General features: G+C 41.0%; 1 protein-coding gene across 1 annotated transcript in view; it reads left to right on the forward strand.

Moving 5' to 3' along the window:
- Nucleotides 1-2895: 2895 nt before the first annotated feature.
- MTMR9 (myotubularin related protein 9) overlaps nucleotides 2896-20908 on the forward strand; it is a 63162-nt gene continuing 45149 nt past the window's right edge. Inside the window, exon 1 of the mRNA XM_043486741.1 lies at nucleotides 2896-3473. Coding sequence (XP_043342676.1) covers nucleotides 3292-3473 — 182 coding nt within the window. The 5' untranslated portion in view covers nucleotides 2896-3291. The remainder of the gene's footprint in view (nucleotides 3474-20908) is intronic.

The following is a 20908-nucleotide window of genomic DNA, read 5'->3' on the forward strand; positions in this document are numbered from 1 at the left end:
CCCTCTCAAATGATACCTTCTCCATAAAACCTTTCCCAATTCTTCACTTTTGAGGATGATTTTCCCTTCTTCAAGTGGTAGTTTTTATGATGAACCACATGGTGGAAGGACAACAAAAATTGCCAAATTTTAAAAAAGACGATAAGTCGTTTCCCCTCATGCTCTCTTGTCTGTTGGTTCCTACTTTTCTATTGTAGACAAGCAACAAAAACTGGACTCTCAGCTTTAACTATCATAAGGGCTGTCTTAAGCAGAGTTTTAGGTCATGAACATTTTAAGGAGGGCAAGGACAAGTGTTGAGTGATCTGATAAGAATTCAGGCAATTTATTTTGTCTTTGACTGCTCTGAGATTTAAGCCAACTCACTGTTCTTAGGTACTATATGGTGAAGATTTCAAAGCTTAATGAAGTGCCAGTAGACTGAAAGGGACTTAAACCCTTGCATATATTCCCTCTAATTTCCTATTTAGCATGAAAATGTTAGTTTAAAAAGAGAAAAAATAAATAAAGATAAAATAAAAAGAGAAAGAGACACCAAGCGGGGAGAAATTACTGGAGCAAATTTCTGGCATAGTTTAGGTGTCTGAAAGTAGTTCAGTTAGATTGTATTTAATGAGAACCAAAGCAGTAGTGACCAAAGCCCAATGCCTTGAATTTCATGGACCTAGACTGAAGTCACTTCTGCTACAGATTAACTGTGTTTACGCATTTACTTGAGTTTTACAAGATTTGAGTTTACAAGATTTACTTGAGTTTACGCATGGAACAGGACTAATTAATGACCCAGATAATCATGATGGTGTGATCACTCACTTAGAACCAGACATCCTGGAATGTGAAGTCAAGTGGGCCTTTGGAAGCATCACTATGAATAAAGCTAGTGGCGGTGATAGAATTCCAGTTGAGCTATTTCAAATTCTAAAAGACGATGCTGTGAAAGTGCTGCACTCAATATGCCAGCAAATTTGGAAAACTCAGCAGTGGCCACAGGACTGGAAAAGGTCAGTTTTCATTCCAATCCCCAAAAAAGGCAATGCCAAAGAATGCTCAAACTACTGCACAATTACACTCATCTCACACGCTAGTAAAGTAATGCTCAAAATTCTCCAAGCCAGGCTTCAACAGTATGTGAACTCTGAACTTCCAGATGTTCAAGCTGGTTTTAGAAAAGGCAGAGGATCCAGAGATCAAATTGCCAGCATCCACTGGATCATCAAAAAGGCAAGAGAGTTGGAAAAAAACAGCTATTTCTGCTTTATTGACTATGCCAAAGGCTTTGACTGTGTGGATCATAATAAACTATGGAAAGTTCTTCAAGAGATGGGAATACCAGACCTGACCTGCCTCTTGATAAATCTGTATGCAGGTCAGGAAGCAACAGTTAGAACTGGACATGGAATAACAGACTGGTTCCAAATTGGGAAAGGAGTACGTCAAGGCTATATTTTGTCACCCTGCTTACTTAACTTCTATGCAGAGTACACCTTGAGAAACACTGGGCTGGATGAAGCATAAGCTGGAATCAAGATTGCTGGGAGAAATATCAATAACCTCAGATATGCAGATGACACCACCCTTATGGCAGAGAGTGAAGAAGAACTAAAGAGCCTCTTGATGAAAGTGAAAGGGGAGAGTGAAAAAGTTGGCTTAAAGCTCAACATTCAGAAAAATAAGATCATGGCATCCAGTCCCATCACTTCATGGCAAATAGATGGAGAAACAGTGGAAACAGTGACAGACTTTATTTTGGGAAGCTCCAAAATCACTGCAGATGGTGACTGCAGCCATGAAATTAAAATACACTTGCTTCTTGGAAGGAAGGAAAGTTATGACCAACCTAGAGAGCATATTGAAAAGCAGAGACATTACTTTGTCAACAAAGGTCCGTGTAGTCAAGGCCATGGTTTTTCTAGTAGTCATGTATGGATGTGAGAGTTGGACTATAAGAAAGCTGAGTGTCAAAGAATTGATGCTTTTGAACTGTGGTGTTGGAGAAGACTCTTGAGAGTCCCTTGACTGTAAGGAGATCCAACCAAAGGAGATCCAAGTAAAGATCAGTCCTGAGTGTTCATTGGAAGGACTGATGTTGAAGCTGAAACTCCAATACTTTGGCCAACTGATGCCAAGACTGACTCATCTGAAAAGACCCTGATGCTGGGAAAGATTGAAGGCGGGAGGAGAAGGGGACGACAGAGGATGAGATGGTTAGATGGCATCACTGACTCAGTGGACATGAGTTTGAGTAAACTCCGGGAGCTGATGATGCACAGGGAGGCCTGGCATACTGCAGTCCATGGGGTCGCAAAGAGTCGGACACAACTGAGTGACTGAAGTGAATTGAACTGAGGATTAATTACTCCCTTTTCTGAGCATGTGTATATTTCTATCTATGTTTTCTCATAGGCGTTTGTATGCCTTTCCTCTTTCTTGTTCAAGTTCACAGCACGTTTGCGCTCGCCCTCTGTGACTGGGCGTGTCCAGCCGGCTCCTCCCTTACATCTGGTCCCTTCTTTGCGGTCACAGTCACCGCCTCAATCCCAAATGTTACCTCTTCACGGCGAAAGGATGAAAATCGCCAAAATTTACTGCAACCCCACTCGCTGAATAGGGATTACTGCTCAAGTGGAGGCAGGCAGGTCAGGGACCTGCTCTCGTCCTTCCTTTTTCTCCTGTATTTTCTCATACGGAATATTTGTAGGAGTAGCGGGCGCAGCAGTGCCTGAAGGCAGAGCTTTTTGTGGTAGGAACACAAATCTTTGACTCCTACTGTGCTTCCGGAGACATTCTCTTCGCATCTAGGCGGGGACTGATTTCTGGGTCGGACTGTCCCGTCTTTCCTGTTTTCAGTCCATCGCTTCCGCCCGGAGTTGCTTTAAGTTCCCGCTGTGAGCAGCTACTTCCGCCAGGAGTCCTTAGCGTCTTGGACTTGGAAAGTGGCCCTGGGGCGGCCTCCTCCTTCTATCAGCCTGGGTACCCGAAGCCAGATCTCAAGGTGGAGGCGGCAGCGGCTGGGCCTGTCACAGATCCTTCTTTTTGCCCAAGTCCTGGGCCTGAGGTTACTTAGAGGTGCGGGAGAGGTGCCCAGCCTGGCCCAGCCCGGGCCTTCCTCGGGCCAGTGACAGTGGCCAGAGGCCTCGCCGCGCCCACCCCAACCTGGGGCGGGGCGCGGCCTCGCAGTCCGGGTCCCGCCCCTGCTGCCTGCTGGGCGCGGGATCAGCGCAGCCCAGGAGCGGTGGGACCGTTTTGCACCTCTGGGACTCTGCAGTCCCCTGGCTCCGGCCGCTGGAGAACATGGAGTTTGCCGAGCTGATCAAGACCCCTCGGGTGGATAATGTGGTGCTGCACCGACCTTTCTATCCGGCCGTCGAGGGGACCTTGTGTCTGACTGGCCACCACCTGATCCTCTCCTCCCGGCAGGACAACACAGAGGAGCTTTGGCTTCTCCATTCAAACATCGACGCCATCGACAAGCGGTGAGTGCTGGTCCCATCCATCCCCTGTTGTGCGCGCAGCTCGGATGCTTGTCTGCGGAAACCCGTCCTAGCGTTTTCCTTGTGTCCCCTCGCCCAACCAGTCAGCAGAACGACCCTCGCTGTGGCCTAGACTGAGGATTTGCGTTTTAGAAAGCTGAAACCATCCAGTTGAGATACCGGGTTTCCATTCAGTCTGGGTTACCGTGTGATTGTTACTGATTATCATTTTTGGTACATAACACTGTTTGGATGGATTTCTAACGTTTTCATTTTAAATTTCTTTTCCTTGCACCATCATATTCCTTGAATGTTAATTTTCCATCATAGTTCATAAAGTTGTGAGTAAATGTGATTACAAAGTCTTGCAACTTAGTGTCTAAATTCCACAAACCCTTCTCCCCTCCTCTCCGAAATGTTCAGTTTATCATATTTCTCCTTGTTTCTTACCTTCTGGATCATCAATTTAAGACTTCCCATTTTGGAAGATTAGTATGTGTTTTATTTTCTTTACTTTCTTGTGCCTTTGCAAAGAACAGAATAGGCTCTTAAACAAAGGTATTAATTAATTGACTTTTTTTTTTTTTTTTTTTTTTTCACCCCAGGCTTTCTTTCCAGGGTAGTGTCTCAAGAGACTAAAAGTTATAGTTCATCTGTAGTCAAAATTACCATTTCCCCAATGGTTTTGTGTACTTTAGCCAGAAGGTAAGTTGGTCATCCAGCTTACACTAAAGTGTAAATAAATGACAATAGTTTTTTTGGTTACCTCTCAGGAGAATTTGGAGGTGAAGAAGATTCCCAAAGTGGTTATGCCTTAAAAGAAAATTATTTCTAATAGGAAAAGTTAAACAGTATGAGTGAAGTGATGATAGATTTATTTTCAAGCAGCAGACTCCTGTTTGACTCCTGAGATCAGCCTCTCCTATGTAAAAGTTTTCAGTGTTCCTTTTTTGCCTTGGTGGTGGTGGTGGTGGTTTAGTCACTCAATCAAGTCCGACTCTTTAAACCCCACGGACTGTAGCCCACCAGGCTCCTCTGTCCATGAGATTTTTCAGGCAAGAATACTGGAGTGGATTGCCATTTCCTTCTCCTGGGATCCTCAAGACCCGGGGATGAAGCCCTCATCTCCTGCATTGTAGGCAGATTCTTTATAGCTGATCCACCAGGGAAGACCCCTTAGTCTGTCGTGTGTGGCAGTCCTTGTTCTGACCCAAATCTACTTTTCCCTGTTCAGTTCTTGCCATTCTCTTTCCTGAACCGTTTTTCCAAGTCAGTCCTCACTTTTCATGGTGGTTCATCCGTGTCCTGCATTCTCTCACGTCTGTATTTTACTGACGCTCTTCCTTCTGCCAGGAATGCTTGCTCCTCCCAAATTTGTTAAACATTCATTGAATGCCTTATGTTTCCTACATTTTGTGAAACATTAAAGACAGCACGATGAATAAAATATAGCTCTTGCCTTGCAGGAGGTTTATAGGCTATCATCCAGCCATTACTCATCTTATCAATATTCAGTTTAACCATTTCAATCGGCCACCCCTTTCACACAACTAGAAGTAATTCCCCTCCCCTTGAAATCCTATAGCTCTTTATATGTCTTTCATAAATATTTGTTAAAATTTGTGTTTTGATAGTTATGTATGTGTTAGCTCTTTGAAGCCAGGGCAAGAATTTGGTTAATTTTTATCTCCTTCAAAGCTCCTGTCTGTGACTTGGGCAGATAGGCCCTTAGGAAATAAAAGACTTAACCACTGAGTGGAGAGTTGTGACACAGAATACAAATTAGCGTTTCTCCATGCCATCAACTCTTTTCTTTCTTTTTTATCTCTTTCTGTGGTTTGTTTTCTGTTTGTCATTTCATATTTACCTAGAACTTAGCACATGGTGGGCCTGGTTGGGCTTAAATGAATGTATAAGATAGGACCTTTTAATCTGTTAGTAGAAAAATGACAGATTGCACACGCTTTTACCTGGGAAGCAGCATGATGTAATGGAACCAGCGGGAGCTAGGTGGTGAGATCTGAGTTTGTTAAGTTGTTGCTTTCAGAAAAGAGTTACTTCCTTGTCTTCTGTATGGTGAGCACTGCCTGGGCTGTGGACATGCAGTGGGGCTGAGACAGATGAGGCGCTTGTATACTGGGGAGGAGATGGACATTCAAATAAATCAACAAATTAATACGTAACAGTATCAGCTAATAAGTACCAGGAAGGAAAAAAAGGGAGATGTGAGGATGGAGAATGCCTGGAGGCAGTGTGTTTAGAAGGAATGTTCGAGAGGACAAGTGACTTTTGAATTAATGAAGGGAGGAAGCCTGCCCTGAATATCAGAGGAAGGAGCACTGCAGCCAAGCTCCAGCCGAAGGGAATGCGAATGCAGAGACTTGAGACAGGAGCCTGCCTGGCCAGTGGGAGGAAGAACAAAGGCCAGGGTGGCAGGAGGGCCGTGAGCACGGGAGACCACGGAAACTGTGGTTGGAGGGGCCAGCAGTGGCCAGGTCATGGAGGGCCTGAGATGCCACTGTGATGGTTTTCATGGGAGGCCTTGGAGAGCTGAAAGCATGAAAGTGTAGCAGTTGATAGACTTCTTGAAGATGATTCTGGTCAATGGCAGAAAATGGGTGGTAGAAGGGCAAGAGTGTAAGCAGAAGACCCAGGTGGACTGTTGGGTAGTTCAGGGAAAAGATGACAGTGACTTAGGAGTGGACGCAGAAGCAGTGTAATCAACAGTGGTCAGGTTTGAGGGGCACTTTAATGAATGTATTAATTTTTGGCTGTACTGGGTCTTCATTGTTGCCCCTGGGCTACTATTGGTTGTGGTGCCCTGGCTTCCCCATGGCGTCTCCTGTTGCGGAGCATGCGCTCTGGGGCACATGGGCTTCAGTAGTTACAGTGCTTAGGCTTTGTTGCTCTGGGGCGCTTGGAATCTTCCCAGACCAGGTATGGAAACCGTGTCCCCTGCAGTGGAAGGCCGCTTCTTAACCACTGAACCAGCAGGGAAGTCCTGGATGCATTTCGAAGGTTTAGCTGCTGTGAATTTGTGAATGGGCTGTGAGAGGAAGAGCAGGAGTGAAACCGACCCCTTCATCCTGCCTCTCGTTAGTTAGGTGTCCTTGGGCGAACTGCTGAACCTCCCCGAACCTCAGTGCTTCCACGTGAGGAAGACAGGCCCTCTCATATCCAGTATTAGCTTACATTTGAATCTTTGACATGCTTGAATATGTCCGTGTACAGTGCACACAGAATTTTATTTAATCCCTTCTGCAGACGAGGTTGTACACAAGTTTTACAATTATACTTATTTTTTATTTTTATGGTAGAGAGTTACTCCTACTTGGTTGATGACTCATCATTTTCATGATTGGTTCATTACAAAGTCTTTTTTGTTTTTTTTAGCGTTCTTCAGCCCTAATTCTCTCTTTCCACTTTGTCCTCAAGCACTACAGGCAACTATGTCAAGTGTTGCAACTTGTCCTCAGATATGTGTACATCACTGTCAACTATAGAGCACTGTTGGTGTAGGTGTGCACACATTTGTGTGTGTGAGTTTAATTTACCGAAGCAGGATTATGTCGTAGAGCTTGTTCTGTTTCTCAGCATTCTAACTCAGCGCTCTTTTTCCAGGCTCTCTTCATATTGCTGTGTGTACATCTGACTCACTGCTTCTGACTGCAGCGTTAAGTTCCAAAGTGCCTGTGCTGCGCTGGGCTTAGTCGCTCAGTTGTGTCTGACTGTTTGTGACCCCGTGGACGTAGCCCGCCATCCAGAGTGCCTACACTGCTTTACTTATCTCACCCTCTGATGATCCCCAGCTCCCTACAATCTAACAGCTCTGGTAAACGTCCTCACTCAGGTCCCTTTAGCGTCTTCAGCCGAGTTTCTCTGAGACTGTGCCTAGGGTGGGCTCAGCCAGAACGCAGATAACGCAGTCACCTCACAGAGAATGCCAGATAGCTCTCCAAAATGCCTGTTCCACTTTGCCCTCCCAGCATGATTGTTTTTTTCTTTCTTTTTTTTTTTCCATTTATTTTTATTAGTTGGAGGCTAATTACTTTACAATATTATAGTGGTTTTTGCCATGCATTGACATGAATCAGCCATGGATTTACATGTATTTCCCATCCCGATCCCCCCTCCCACCTCCCTTTCCACCCGGTTCCTCTGGGTCTTCCCAGTGCACCAGCCCCGAGCACTTGTCTTATGCATCCAACCTGGGCTGGTGATCTCTTTCACCCTTGATAGTATACATGTTTCGATGCTGTTCTCTTGAAACATCCCACCCTAGCCTTCTCTCACAGAGTCTCAAAGTCTGTTCTGTACATCTGTGTCTCTTTTTCTGTTTTACATATAGGGTTATCGTTACTATCTTTCTAAATTCCATATATATGCTTTAGTACACTATTGGTCTTTATCTTTCTGGCTTACTTCACTCTGTATAATGGGCTCCAGTTTCATCCATCTCATTAGAACTGATTCAAATGAATTCTCTTTAACGGCTGAGTAATATTCCATGGTGTATATGTACCACAGCTTCCTTTTCCGTTCGTCTGCTGATGGACATCTAGGTTGCTTCCATGTCCTGGCTATTATAAACAGTGCTGCGATGAACATTGGGGTGCACATGTCTCTTTCAGTTCTGGTTTCCTCGGTGTGTGTGCCCAGGAGTGGGATTGCTGGGTCATATGGCAGTTCTATTTCCAGTTTTTTAAGAAATCTCCACACTGTTCTCCATAGTGGCTGTACTAGTTTGCATTCCCACCAACAGCGTAAGAGGGTTCCCTTTTCTCCACACCCTCTCCAGCATTTATTGCTTGTAGACTTTTGGATAGCAGCCATCCTGACTGGCGTGTAATGGTACCTCATTGTGGTTTTGATTTGCATTTCTCTGATAATGAGTGATGTTGAGCATCTTTTCATGTGTTTGTTAGCCATCTGTATGTCTTCTTTGGAGAAATGTCTGTTTAGTTCTTTGGCCCATTTTTTGATTGGGTCATTTATTTTTCTGGAATTGAGCTGCAGGAGTTGCTTATATATTTTTGAGATTAATCCTTTGTCTGTTGCTTCGTTTGCTATTATTTTCTCCCAATCTGAGGGCTGTCTTTTCACCTTGCTTAAAGTTTCCTTTGTTGTGCAAAAGCTTTTAAGTTTCATTAGGTCCCATTTGTTTATTTTTGCTTTTATTTCCAATATTCTCAGCATGATTCTTATTTCTCCCATGTTCCTGCCAACATTTGGTATTGTTGTCCTTCAAGTTTTTGCCAATGTGATGACTGGGAAATGGTGTCTTTTTTGTTTTAATTTGTGCTTCTGTCATTACCAGTGAGTTTAAGTATTTCTTAGTAGAGTGTGAATGCAGAGACTTGAGGCAGGAGCATGGCTGGCATGTAGGAGGAGGAAGAAAGGCCGGTGTGGCAGGAGGGCAGTGAGCACAGGGTAGAGGCTGGGGGGATTGGGAGACTGCAGAGACTGTGGTCGGCTGGCTCAGCAGTGGCCAAATTGTGCGGGACCGGATATGCCTGCTGTGATGGTTTTCATGGGGAGCCTTGGAGAGCTGAAAGCATGAAAATGTAGCAGTTGATAGACTTGTAGAAGATGATTCTGGTTCCTGGTAGAAAATAGATTGTAGAGGGGCAATGATTTGTTAGCAAATCATTAAATTTTTTTCGCCTTTCTGTGGATTGCCTGTGAATTTCCGTGGCCCACTTTTAAAAACTGGGTTTTTCTTTTTTTTTCTGGCCAGTTCCTTATAGATTCTGTAGATACTAATTTTTCACTTAGACATTACATATATCTTCTCCATATATCTCACCCATTTGTTGACTCTTGGGTGGTGCCCTTCATTAAAGAGAAGTCTTTGATTTTAATGCAGAATTTATCAATACTTTGTGGTTTGTGCTTTTTAAGTGTTACTTAAGTCCTTCTTTATTTCAGGATTACTAGGATATTCTCCTAGATTTTCTTCCATATTATCTTTATAGTTTTACCCTTCATTTTTAGATCTTTAATCCATTTGGATTCTACATTCAAGTGTGATAAGAATCCAACCTTGTTTTTTTCCTCCATACAGCAAGTCAGTTTTCCTAAAACCATCATCTAACAACCCATCCTTGACTGATTTTTCATACATCAAGTGGTTTTATGCGTATATGTGTATGTAATATATAAAGCTTTGGCTGCGCCCCATAAGTTTTGTAATATTGTGTTTTTGCTTTCACATTTCTGTCTGTACTTAATAGTTTCCCTTGTGATTTGTTCTTTGCTCTGTTGGTTATTTAAAAATGTATTAATTTTCACAATTTGAGAGTTTTTAATTGGAGTATAATTGCTTTACAGTGTTGTGTTAATTACTGCTGAACAACAGCATAAATCAGCTATAAGCATCTGTATGTCCCCAACCTCTTGAGTCCCTCCCGCCCCCATCCTCCGCCTCTGGGTCCTGGCAGAGCACCACGCGGAGCTCCTTGTGTTATTTGGCAGCTTTCTGCTAGCTGTCCGTTTCACCCTGGTGGTGATCCGTGTCAGCGGTGCTCTCGGTTTGTCCCCCCCTCTTTCCCCCTGCTGTGTCCAAACAGTCAGTCTCTACGTCAGCATCTCTATTCCTGCCCTGCAAATAGGTACCATTTTTCTAGATTCTATATATATGCATTAGTATGCAATATTTGTTTTCCTCTTTTCTGACCTGACTTCACTCAGTATGACAGACTCTAGGTTCATCCACATCACTACAAATGACCCAGTTTCATTCCTTTCTATGGCTGAATAATATTCCGTTGCATATATGTACACATTTTCTTTGTTCATTGATCTGTTGGTGTCCAGGCTATTGCAGATAGTGCTGCAGTGAACATTGGGGTATGTGTGTTTTTTTTGAATTATGATTTTCTCAGGGTGTATGCTCAGTAGTGGGATTGCTGGGTCATATGGTAGTTTTATTCCTAGTTTCTTAAAGAACCTCCATACTGTTTTCCATAGTGGTTGTATCAGTTTACATTCCCATCAACAGGGCATCCACATCCTCTCCATTTATGGTTAGTAGATTTTTTGATAATGGCCAGTGTCACTGGTGTGTGTCATTACAGTTTTGATTTGCTTTTTTCTAATACTGAGTGATGTTGAGCATCATTTCATGTGTTTGTTGGCCATCTGTATGTCTTCTTTGAAGAGACATCTATTTAAATTTTTTGCCCATGTTTTTATTGGGTTGTTTTTTTGAAACTGAGCCTTATAAGCTGCTTGTATATTTTGGGGATTAAGCCTTTGTCAGTTGCTTTGTTTGCATTTTCTCCCATTCTGAGAATTGTCTTTTTGTCTTGTTTATGGTTTCCTTTGCTGTGCAAAAACTTTTAAGTTTAATTATATCCTATTTGTTTATTTTTATTTTTGTTACTTTAGAAGGTGTGGGTCAAGGGAATCTTGCTGTGATTTATGTCAAAGAGTGTTGTGCCCTTTTTTTTTTTTTCCTCTAAGAGTTTTACAGTGTCTGGCCTTATATTTAGTTCTTTAATCCATTTTGATTTTATTTTTGAGTAGGGTTTTAGAAAGTGTTCTCATTTCATTCTTTTACATGTAGCTGTCCAGTTTTCCCAACACCATTTATTGAAGAGAAGGTCTTTCCTCCATTGTATATTTTTGCCTCCATTGTCAAAGATAAGGTGCCCGTAGGTGCATGGGTTTATCTCTGGGCTTCCTATTTATCTACATTGATATTTCTGTTTTTGTGCTATTACTATACTCTGTTGATTACTATGGCTTTGTAGTATAGTCTGAAGTCAGGAAGCTTGATTACTCCAGCTCTGTTTTTCTCTCTCAAGATTGCTTTGGCTCTTGAGGGTTTCCATACAAATTGTAAAATTTTCTGTTCTAGATCTGTGAAAAATGCCATTGGTAATTTGATAGTGATTGAATTGAATGTGTAGATTGCTTTGGGTCATTTTCACAGTATTCTTCTAATCCAGGAACATGTGCTGTGTGTCTATCTGTTTGTTTCAGCTTTGATTTTTTTCGTGATTGTCTTAAACTTTTTTGTGTACAGGCTTTTGTCTCCTTAGGTAGGTTTATTCCTAGGTATTTTATTCTTTTTGTTGCAATGATAAATGGGATTGTTTCCTTAATTTCTCTTTGTGAGTGTATAAGGAAGCAAGGGATTTCTGTGTATTAATTTTGTATTCTGTGACTGTATTAAATTCATTGATTAGCTCTAGTAGTTTTCTAGTGGCATCTCTAGGATTTTCTTTGTATAGTATCATGTCATTTGCAAACAGTGACAGTTTTACTTCTTCTTTTTCAGTTTGTATTCTTTTTATTTCTTTCTCTTTGATTGCCATGGCTAGGACTTCCAAGACTATGTTATAATAGTGGCAAGAATCCACACTCTTGTGTCTTTCCTCATCTTAGGGGAAATGCTTTCAGTTTTTCACCATTGACCAAGTTGTTTGCTGTGGATTTGTTGTATATGGCCTTTATTATGTTGAGGGAGACTCCCTCTATGCCCACTTTCTAGAGAGTTTTTATCATAACTAGGTGTTTAATTTTGTCTTTCCCTGCATCTATCAAAATATTATCATATGGTTTTTATTTTTCAATTTGTTAATATAGTATGTCACTTGGATTGATTCATGTATATTGAAGAATCCTTGTAACCATGAGATAAACCCCACTTGATCATGGTGTATGATCCTTTTTAATGTGATGTTGGATTCTGTTTGCTAGTGTTTTGTTGAGAATTTTTGCATCTATGTTCATCAGTGATATTGGCCTGTAATTTTCTTTTTTGTGTGTGATATCTTTGGTTTCTGTATCAGGGGAATGGTGGCCTACTGGAATGAGTTTGGAAGTTTTCTTTTGTCTGCAATTTTTGGGAAGAGTTTAAGAAGGATAGGTGTTAGCTCGTCTTTAAATGTTTGATATTAAGAGAATTCTCCTGGGAAGCAATCTGGCCTTGTGCTTTTGTTTGTTGGAAGATTTTTGATCATAGTTTTTTTGTTTTTTAATTATTAATTTATCTCAGTTGGGTCTTAGTTGCAGCATGTGAGATCTAGTTCTTGATAAGGGATCGAACCCCTGGCTACCTGAGTTGGGACTGTGAGTCTTAACCCATGGACCACCAGGGAAGTCCTGATCATAGTTTTGGTTTCAGTTCTTATGATTGATCTCTTTGTATTTTCTCTTTCTGGTTCAGTCTTAGAAGGTTGTACTTTTCTAAGAATTTATACATTTCTTCCAAGTTGTCCATATTGGCATATAGTTGCTCAAAGTAGTCTCTTATGACTCTTTTTATTTTGCAATGTCAGTTGTAATCTCCTTTTTCATATTTCTAAGTTTACTGATTTGAGTCTTATTCCTTTTTTTCTTAAGGAATCTAGCTGATGGTTTTTCTATTTTATCTTCTCAAAAAAACAGCTTTCAGTTTTATTGATCTTTGCTGTTGTTTTCTTCATTTCTTTTCCATTTATTTCTGCCATGATCTTTATGATTTCTTTCCTTCTGCTAACTGTTTTTTGAGGGGGTTCTTCCTTTTCTGATTGCTTTGGGTGTAAGGCCAGGATGTTTATTTGATGTTTTTATTGAGGTAGGGTTGTACTCTGTAAAATCCCCTCTTGGAACTGCTTTCTCTGCAGCCCACAGGTTTTGGGTCGTTGTGTTTCTCTTGTCATTTGTTTCTCGGCACTTTTTTATTTCCTCTCTGATTTCATCAGTGATCTCTCGGTTATTTACAAGGATATTGTTTAGCCTCCGTATATTTGTATTTTTTTTTTTACAGTTGTTTTTTTTCTCCCTGTAATTGATACCTGATCTCTTAGCATTGTGGTTGGGAAAGATGCTTGATATGATTTCAGTTTTCTTAAATTTACTGAGATTTGGGTTTTATTACTGATTTCTGACTTCATCCCCTATGGTCAGAGAAGACACTTTGTATAATGTCTGTCTTTTTTTTGACCATGCTCTGTGGCATGCAGGATCTTAGTTCCCCCACCAGGGATTGAACCCGTGCCCCCTGCAATGGAAGGGCAAAGTCTTAACCACTGGACTGCCAGGAAAGCCTCCATATCTGTCTTTTTAAGTATCTTGAGACTTGATTTGTGGCCTAATATACAATCTATCCCAGAAAATTTTCTGTGTGTGTGTGTATCCTGTTGGGTAGCATGTGTATATCTGCTAGGTCTAGTTAGTTTAAAGTTAGTTTATTGTATTAAGTCCTCTGTTTCCTTGTATATATCTGTTTGTTCTGTCCATTATTGTGAGTGAGGTGTTAAGGTATCTATTATTGTAGAACTACTTCCATTTACTTCTGTCAGATTTTGCTTCATATATTTGATTTTCACTAGATGTGTAAATGTTTATAATTGTTATACTTTCCTGTTGTGTTGAACCTTTTATTAGTAGATAATGTCCCTTGTCTCTTACAACCATTTTTTATTTATAAGCTATTTTTTTCTAATATTAGTAAAGTCTTTCCTTGCTGTCTTCTGGTTGTTGTTTGCTTGGAATATCTTTTCCCACCATCCCTTCAATTTCAACTTGTCTATATCTTTGGATCAGAAATGTGTCTCTTATGAGAGTATATAGTTGGATCATATGTTTTTATCCATTCTGTCAATGTCTGTCCTTTAATTGAAGAGTTTAATCCTCTTGATTTAGGTTAATTATTTGTCATTGTGCTATTTGTTCTGTATATGCCTTAAAGCTTTTTGGTCCCTCATCTCCTGCGTTAATGTCTTTTATTGTGTATAGTTGATTTTATGGCAATGAAATATTTAAGATTTTTTCATTTACTTTTGTGTTTATTCTATAGCTGTTTTCTTTATGGTTACCATGGGGATTAAATTTAACATCCTACAGTTAAAATACTCTAATTTGAATTTATACCAACTTCATTTAAAAAAATACAGAAAGTCTACTCCTTTATAGCTCTGTCCCCATCCCTTTCCATACATGTCATAAAATTATATCTTTATGCTTTGAGCCTGAGGGCATAATCTATTTCTTTAAAATGTTATTAGTCTCTTAAATCATGTATAAAATAAAACATGCAGTTACAGCCCATAGTTACATAATACTGCCTTTATAATTGCCCATGAATGCCACCTTTTTGAAATCTTATTTCTTCATATAGCTTCAAGCTACTGTCTAGTGCCCTCTTAGTTCACTTTGCCGGACTCCCATGAGCGTAACTTGCAGAGCAAGTCTAGTGGTCAGAGACTCCCTCAGCCTTTGTTTATCTGGGATTGCCTTAATTTCTCCCTCACTTTTGAGGGACAGTTTTGCAGGCTATCAGATATGTAGTTGACAGTTTTTCCTTTAACACTTTGAATATATTAGCCATCTGTCTTTTGGGTCCCACGTTCTTGAGTTCTTGTTGTGGGGCTCTCTGAGTTTATCTTACTTGAACTGCATTGAGCTGCTTGTTTATAGTCACGTCTTTCATCAGATTTGAGAAATTTTCAGCCATTGTTTTTGCAGATGTTCTCTCTGCCCTCTTCTCTGTCTTTTCTTTCCGTAACTCCCACTCTGTGTGTGTTGGTCGGCCTTTTGGTATCTCATAGGTCCCTTAGGTTCTGTTCATTTTTCTTTAATCTTTTTTCTTTCTGTTCTTCACACTTGACAATTTCCATTGTCTTATCTTTTAATCTTCAAGTTTGCTAATTTTTTTCTTCCTCCTCTTGGGAATCTGCTTTTAAATCCCTCTTGTGAACTTTTCATTTCAGTTTTTAAAACTTTGAAGCTCCAGAATTTTTTGGTTTCTTTTTAGGTTTTCTATCTCTTTATCAATGTTTCCATTTTGTTCACACATATTATATTCTTGACTTTACCCACATTTTCCTTTAGCTTTTTGAGCATCTTTAAGAGTGTTATTTTAGTGTTTGTCTAATACATCATCTTCCATCAAGCTTTCAGAGACAGTTTCTGTTGATTTATTTTCACCTTTTGAACGGGCCATGCTCTCCTGTTTATTTTTCTGCTTTGTGATTTTTTTTTTTTTTTCTCTGCTCAACACTGGACACTTGAACCTAATAAGGTGGTAACTCTGGAGATCAGATTTTTCCCTCTTCCTTGGAGTTTGATGTTTCTTGTTTTGGGGGGTTTCTTTTGTTTACTGTTTTTGTTTTTTTGACTGTTACGTGATGTCTCGATGCCAAGGATCAGCCTGAGTATAAAGTTAAGGTTTTCTCAGGTCTTTGCTGAGCCTGGGTTTGTTCAGTCAGTTACTTCTTAATTTTCCCTAAATGAACAGTTGTTTTCGAATGTCCTGATCTTTAGTGTCTGGTCCTGAAAGAGGAAAAGTGAAGAATGAAGAGAACTGAGGAGAGAGCCGACTGTCTAAATCCACTGGAAGTCATCATTTGGAGGTGGGGGCAGCTTACGACAATGGCAGGAATTGCAACAGTGGCTGCCTGCCTCTTTGCACCTCTGTGATCAGAATTAGCAATCAGCAATCATAGCACAGATCTCTGGTGTTTGAAGAACAGGGTCCTCTCTTCCCATCTTGGCTCCTGTAAAGTGTTGCTCTAGGAACATGTACACAGCTGCCTGCCACTTGGCTAGGGGTGGGGAATGGGTAGCTGCTCTTTTATTAAGAGCAGAATCTATACCAAACTAACTGCAATTTGTTGTCCAAGTCTTTCCCTAGAAGTTTAATAGACATGAGCGTTCCAAAGTAGTTACATCAGAGAGATTCTGGCAGTGCAGTTGTTACCCAGGTGGGAAGAGAGATTCTTGTTTCTTCTGATCCCACTGTCTTCCAGAGTCCTTTGCTGTTACTGAGTTGTGAAGTGTTTAAGTGGATTGTGATCCAAGTCCTTTATCAACTATAAGATTCACAAATGTTCTCTCAGTCTATGGTTTGACTTTTTATTCTCTTTAACCGTGTCTTTCAGAGAGCAAACGTTTAAAGACATACAATTTATAGTTCTTTTATAGACTGGGCTCATGATATCTTACCTAAGAAATCTTTGCCTAACCAGAGGTCACAAAGATTTCTCCCAGGTTTTCTTCTAGAAGCTTTATAGTTTTAGGGTTTTGGATATATGATCCATTTTTAGTTGGTTTTCTGTATGGTTCCTATAAAGATAGAAAATCTTTTTTTCCGTATAGCTGTCTCATTGTTGTGGCACCATTTCTTGAAAAGCCTGCCCTTTCTTCAGTGAATTGTTTTGCGCTCATTTGTCCATATATAAGTGAATGTATTTCTAGACTTTCTTCTCTATTGTGTGGATCTGTTTGATGCCATCACTGCCACAATGTTAAAGTATCTTTAAATTATACAGTGTTAGAGATCCAGTTTTGTTCTTACTCATGCTTGTTTTGGTTATTTGAAGTAATTTGCATTTCCCTGTGAATTTTTAAAAATTTAGTTCTTTCTTTATTTTTCGGTACACAGTGCAGCTGGTAGGATCTTAGTTCCCCTACTGGGGATTGAACCTGCACTTGCTGCAGTGAAAGCACAATATCCTAACCACTGGACCACCAGAGAATTTCTCCCTGTGAATTTACTTTTTGTTTTGTATTAACTTTTTTGCCTATTGGAATGTAATTGCTTTACAATGTTCTGTTAGTTTCTGCTCTACAGCGTGAATCATCCATATGTATACCGATACCCCCTCGCCGTTGGACCCTCCCTCCCACCCTCCCGCCCCTCTGGGGTCTTCAGAGAGCAGCACTGAGCTGCCCCTGTGCTGCGGAGCAGCTCCCTGCTGGCTCGCGTTACACACGAGAGCGTGCGTGTGTCAGCGTGACGCTCTCACTCTGCCCCCCTCCTGCCCCTCCCGCTGCGTCCACACGTCCCTTCTCTCTCTGCGCCTGTCCCTGCCCTGCGAACAGCGCAGCAATGCCATTTTCCTAGATTCCCTGTATATGCATTAATAGACAATGTTTGTGTTTCTGATTCTGACTCAGTTCACTCTGTATGACAGGTCTAGGTTCATCCACCTTAACAGAACTGACTCAATTTCATTCCACCTTCTGGCTGAGTAATATTCCCTTGTTTATTTGTACCACATCACCTTTATACATTTGTCTCTTGATGGCCATCTTGGTTGCTTCCATGTCCCGGCTGTTGTAAACAGTGCTGCATCTGCATGAACATTGGGATACTTAAGTTTTTGGGGGTTGTGTTTTTCTCAGGGTATGTGCCTAGTAGTTGGATTCTTGGGTCGTATGGTAGATCTGTATTTAGCTTCTTAAGGAGCCTCCTTACTGTTCTCTACAGTGGCTATGCCAGTTTACATGCCCACCAGCGCTGTAAGGGGGTCCTTTTCTCCACACCTTCTCCAGCATTATTATTTGTAGATTTTTTTGAAGATGGCCATTTTGGCTGATGTGGGGTGTGATACCTTATTGTAGTTTTGATTTCTGTTTTTCTAATAATTAGTGATGTTGAGCATCTTTTCTTGTGTTTGTTAGCTATCAGTATGTCTTCTTTGGAGAGATGTCTGTTTAGGTCTTTTGCCCATTTTGATTGGACTATTTTATATATATATATATGCTCCATTAGCTGTTTGTATATAAGGAGATTAATCCTTTGTCAGTACTGTGTTTGCAAAAAGTTTCTCGCATTTTGAGGGTTGTCTTTTCTTCTTGTTTATGGTTTCTTTTGTTGTGCCAAAGCTTTTAAGTTTAATTAGGTTTCATTTATTTTTTGTTTTTAATTTCATTATTCTAGAAGGTAGGTCAAAAAAGATCTTGCTGTGATTTATGTCAAAGAGTTATTTTTTTCCTGTTTTCAGCTAAGAGTTTTGTAGTATCTGATCTTACATTCAGGTCTTCAATCATTTTAAGTTTATTTTTGTGTGTGGTGTTAGGGAGTGTTCTGATTTCATTCCCGCTGTCCAGATTTCCCAGCACCACTTATTGAAGAGGCTGTTTTTTCTCCATTGTATATTCTTGCCTCCTTTGTTGTAGATCAGGTGATCACAGGTGCTTGGGTTTATCTCTGGGCTTTCTGTCTTGTTCCATTGGTCTATATTTCGGTTTTTGTGCCAGGACCATACTGTTGATTACTGTAGCTTTGTGATGTAGTTTGAAATTGCAGAGCCTGATTCCTCCACCTCTGTTTTTTTTTTCTCAACTTTGCTCTGACTATTCGGGGTCTTTTGTGTTTCCTTACAAATTGTAAAGTTTTTTGTTCTAATTCTCTGAAGACTGCCAGTAATTTTGATAGAAAATGCATTGAATCTGTAGATGGCTTTGGGTAGTATCAGTTCAGTTCAGGCGCTCAGTTGAGTCTAACCCTGTGACCCCATGGACTGCAGCACACCAGACTTCCCTGCCCATCACCAACTCCCAGAGCTTGCTCAAACTCACGTCCATTGAGTCGGTGTTGCCATCCAACCATCTCATCCTCTGTCGTCCCCTTCTCCTCTTGCCCTCAATCTCTTCCAGCATCAGGGTCTTTCATAATGAGTCAGTTCATCGCATCAGGTGGCCAAAGGATTGGAGCTTCAGCATCAGTCAGTCCTTCCAATGAATACTCAGGACTGATTTCCTTCAGGATTGACTGGTTTGATCTCCTTGCAGTCCAAGGGACTCTCAAGAGTCTTCAGTGTCACAGTTCAAAAGCATCAATTCTTCGGCATTAGTCATGGTATATTTTTCACCTGTTTGTGTCCTCTTTGATTTCTTTCATCAGTATTTTATGGTTTTCTGAGTACAGGTCTTTTCTTTCCTTAGGTAAATTTATTTGTGGGTATTTTATTCCTTTGTTGTGATGGTAAATGGGATTGTTTCCTTAATCTCACTTTCCGTGCATTCATCATTTATTTTTGACAGCACTGGGTCTTTGTTGCTGCGTGTGGGCGCTCTCTAATTGCAGTGCGTGGGCTTCTCATTGTGGTGGCCTCTCTTGTTTTGGAGCTTAAGCTCTAGGCTTATGGGGTTCAGTTGTTGCACTGCATGGACTCAAGTGTTGCGGCTTGCGGTCTCTAGAGAGCGCTGGCTTGGGAGTTGTGGTACATAGGCCTAGTTGCTCCATGATACATGGGATCTTCCTGGACCAGGGATTGAACCTGTGGCACCTGCATTGCAGGTGGATTCTTAACCACTGGACCTCCAGGGAAGCCCTGCGCATTAATTTTTTATCTTGAAACTATCAAACTCATTGATGAGGTCCAGTAGTTTTCTGGTGGAATCTTCAGGATTTTCTGTGTATAATAACATGTCATTTGCAAACAGTGACAGCTTTACTTCTTTTTTTCCAATTTGTATTTCATTTATTTCTTTTTCTTCTCTGATTGCCGGAGCCAGGACTTCCAAAACTGTGTTGAATAAGAGTGGTGAGAGTGGACATCCTTGTCTTGTTCCTGATCTTAGGGAAAATGCTTTCATTTCTGTTTTTCACCATTGAGAATGATGTTTGCTGTGGGTTTGTCATATATGGTCTTTATTATGTTGAAGTAGGCTCCCTCTGTGGCCATTTTCTGGAGTTTTTATCATACTGTGAAGTTGCTCAGTCGTGTCCAATTCTTTGTGACCCCATGGACCGTAGCCTACCAGGCTCCTCTGTCCATGGGATTTTCCAGGCAAGAATACTGGAGTGGGTTGCCATTTCCTTCTCCAGGAGATCTTCCCAACCCAAGGATTGAAAACGGGTCTCCCACATTGTTAGCAGATGCTTTACCATCTGAGCCAGGTGTTAAATTTTGTCAAAAAGCTTTTTTTGGGTCTATTGAAATGACCGTATGATTTTTATTCTTTCATTTGTTAACATGGTATGTTACATTGATCGATCTGTGTATTTTGAAGAATGTGTGCATTCTTGGGATAAACTTCACTTGAGCATGGTATATGATCCTTTTAATGTGTGGTTGGATAGTTTGTTGCTGCTCTGTCCTTAAGTCATGTTCATCTCTTTGGGACCCCACGCACCACAGCATGCCAGACCCCCTGTCCTTCAGTATCTCCCAGAGTTTGCTCAGATTCATGTCAATTGAGTCGATGATGCTATCTGACCATCTCACCCTTTATCACCCCCTTCTTCTTGTGCCTTCAATCTTTCCCAGCATCAGGGTCTTTTCCAATGAGTCGGCTCTTCACATCAGGTGGCCAAAGATGCTTCAGCTTCAGCATCAGGCCTTCCAATGAATATTCAGGACTGATTTCCTTTAAGATTGACTGGATTGATCTTGCTCACCAAGGACTCTCAAGGGTCTTCTCCAGCACCACAGTTTGAAAGCATCAGTTCTTCAGTGCTCAGCTTTCTTTATGGTCTAGCTGTCACATCTGTATGTGACTACTAGAAAAACCATAGCTTTGAGTATACGTTCCTTTGTCAGCAAAGTGATGTCTCTGCTTTTTAATATGTTGACTAGGTTTGTCATAGCTTTCCTTCCAAGCAGCAAGCATCCTTTGGCTTCGTGGCTGCAGTCACTGTTCACTGAAGTAGTTGTGCGCACTGGCCTAGCTGCCCCATGGCATGTGGGGTCTTCCTGAACCAGGGTTGAACCCAT

This window comes from Cervus canadensis, chromosome 14 (assembly GCF_019320065.1).
Source record: "Cervus canadensis isolate Bull #8, Minnesota chromosome 14, ASM1932006v1, whole genome shotgun sequence".
NCBI classification, from domain to species: domain Eukaryota; kingdom Metazoa; phylum Chordata; class Mammalia; order Artiodactyla; family Cervidae; genus Cervus; species Cervus canadensis.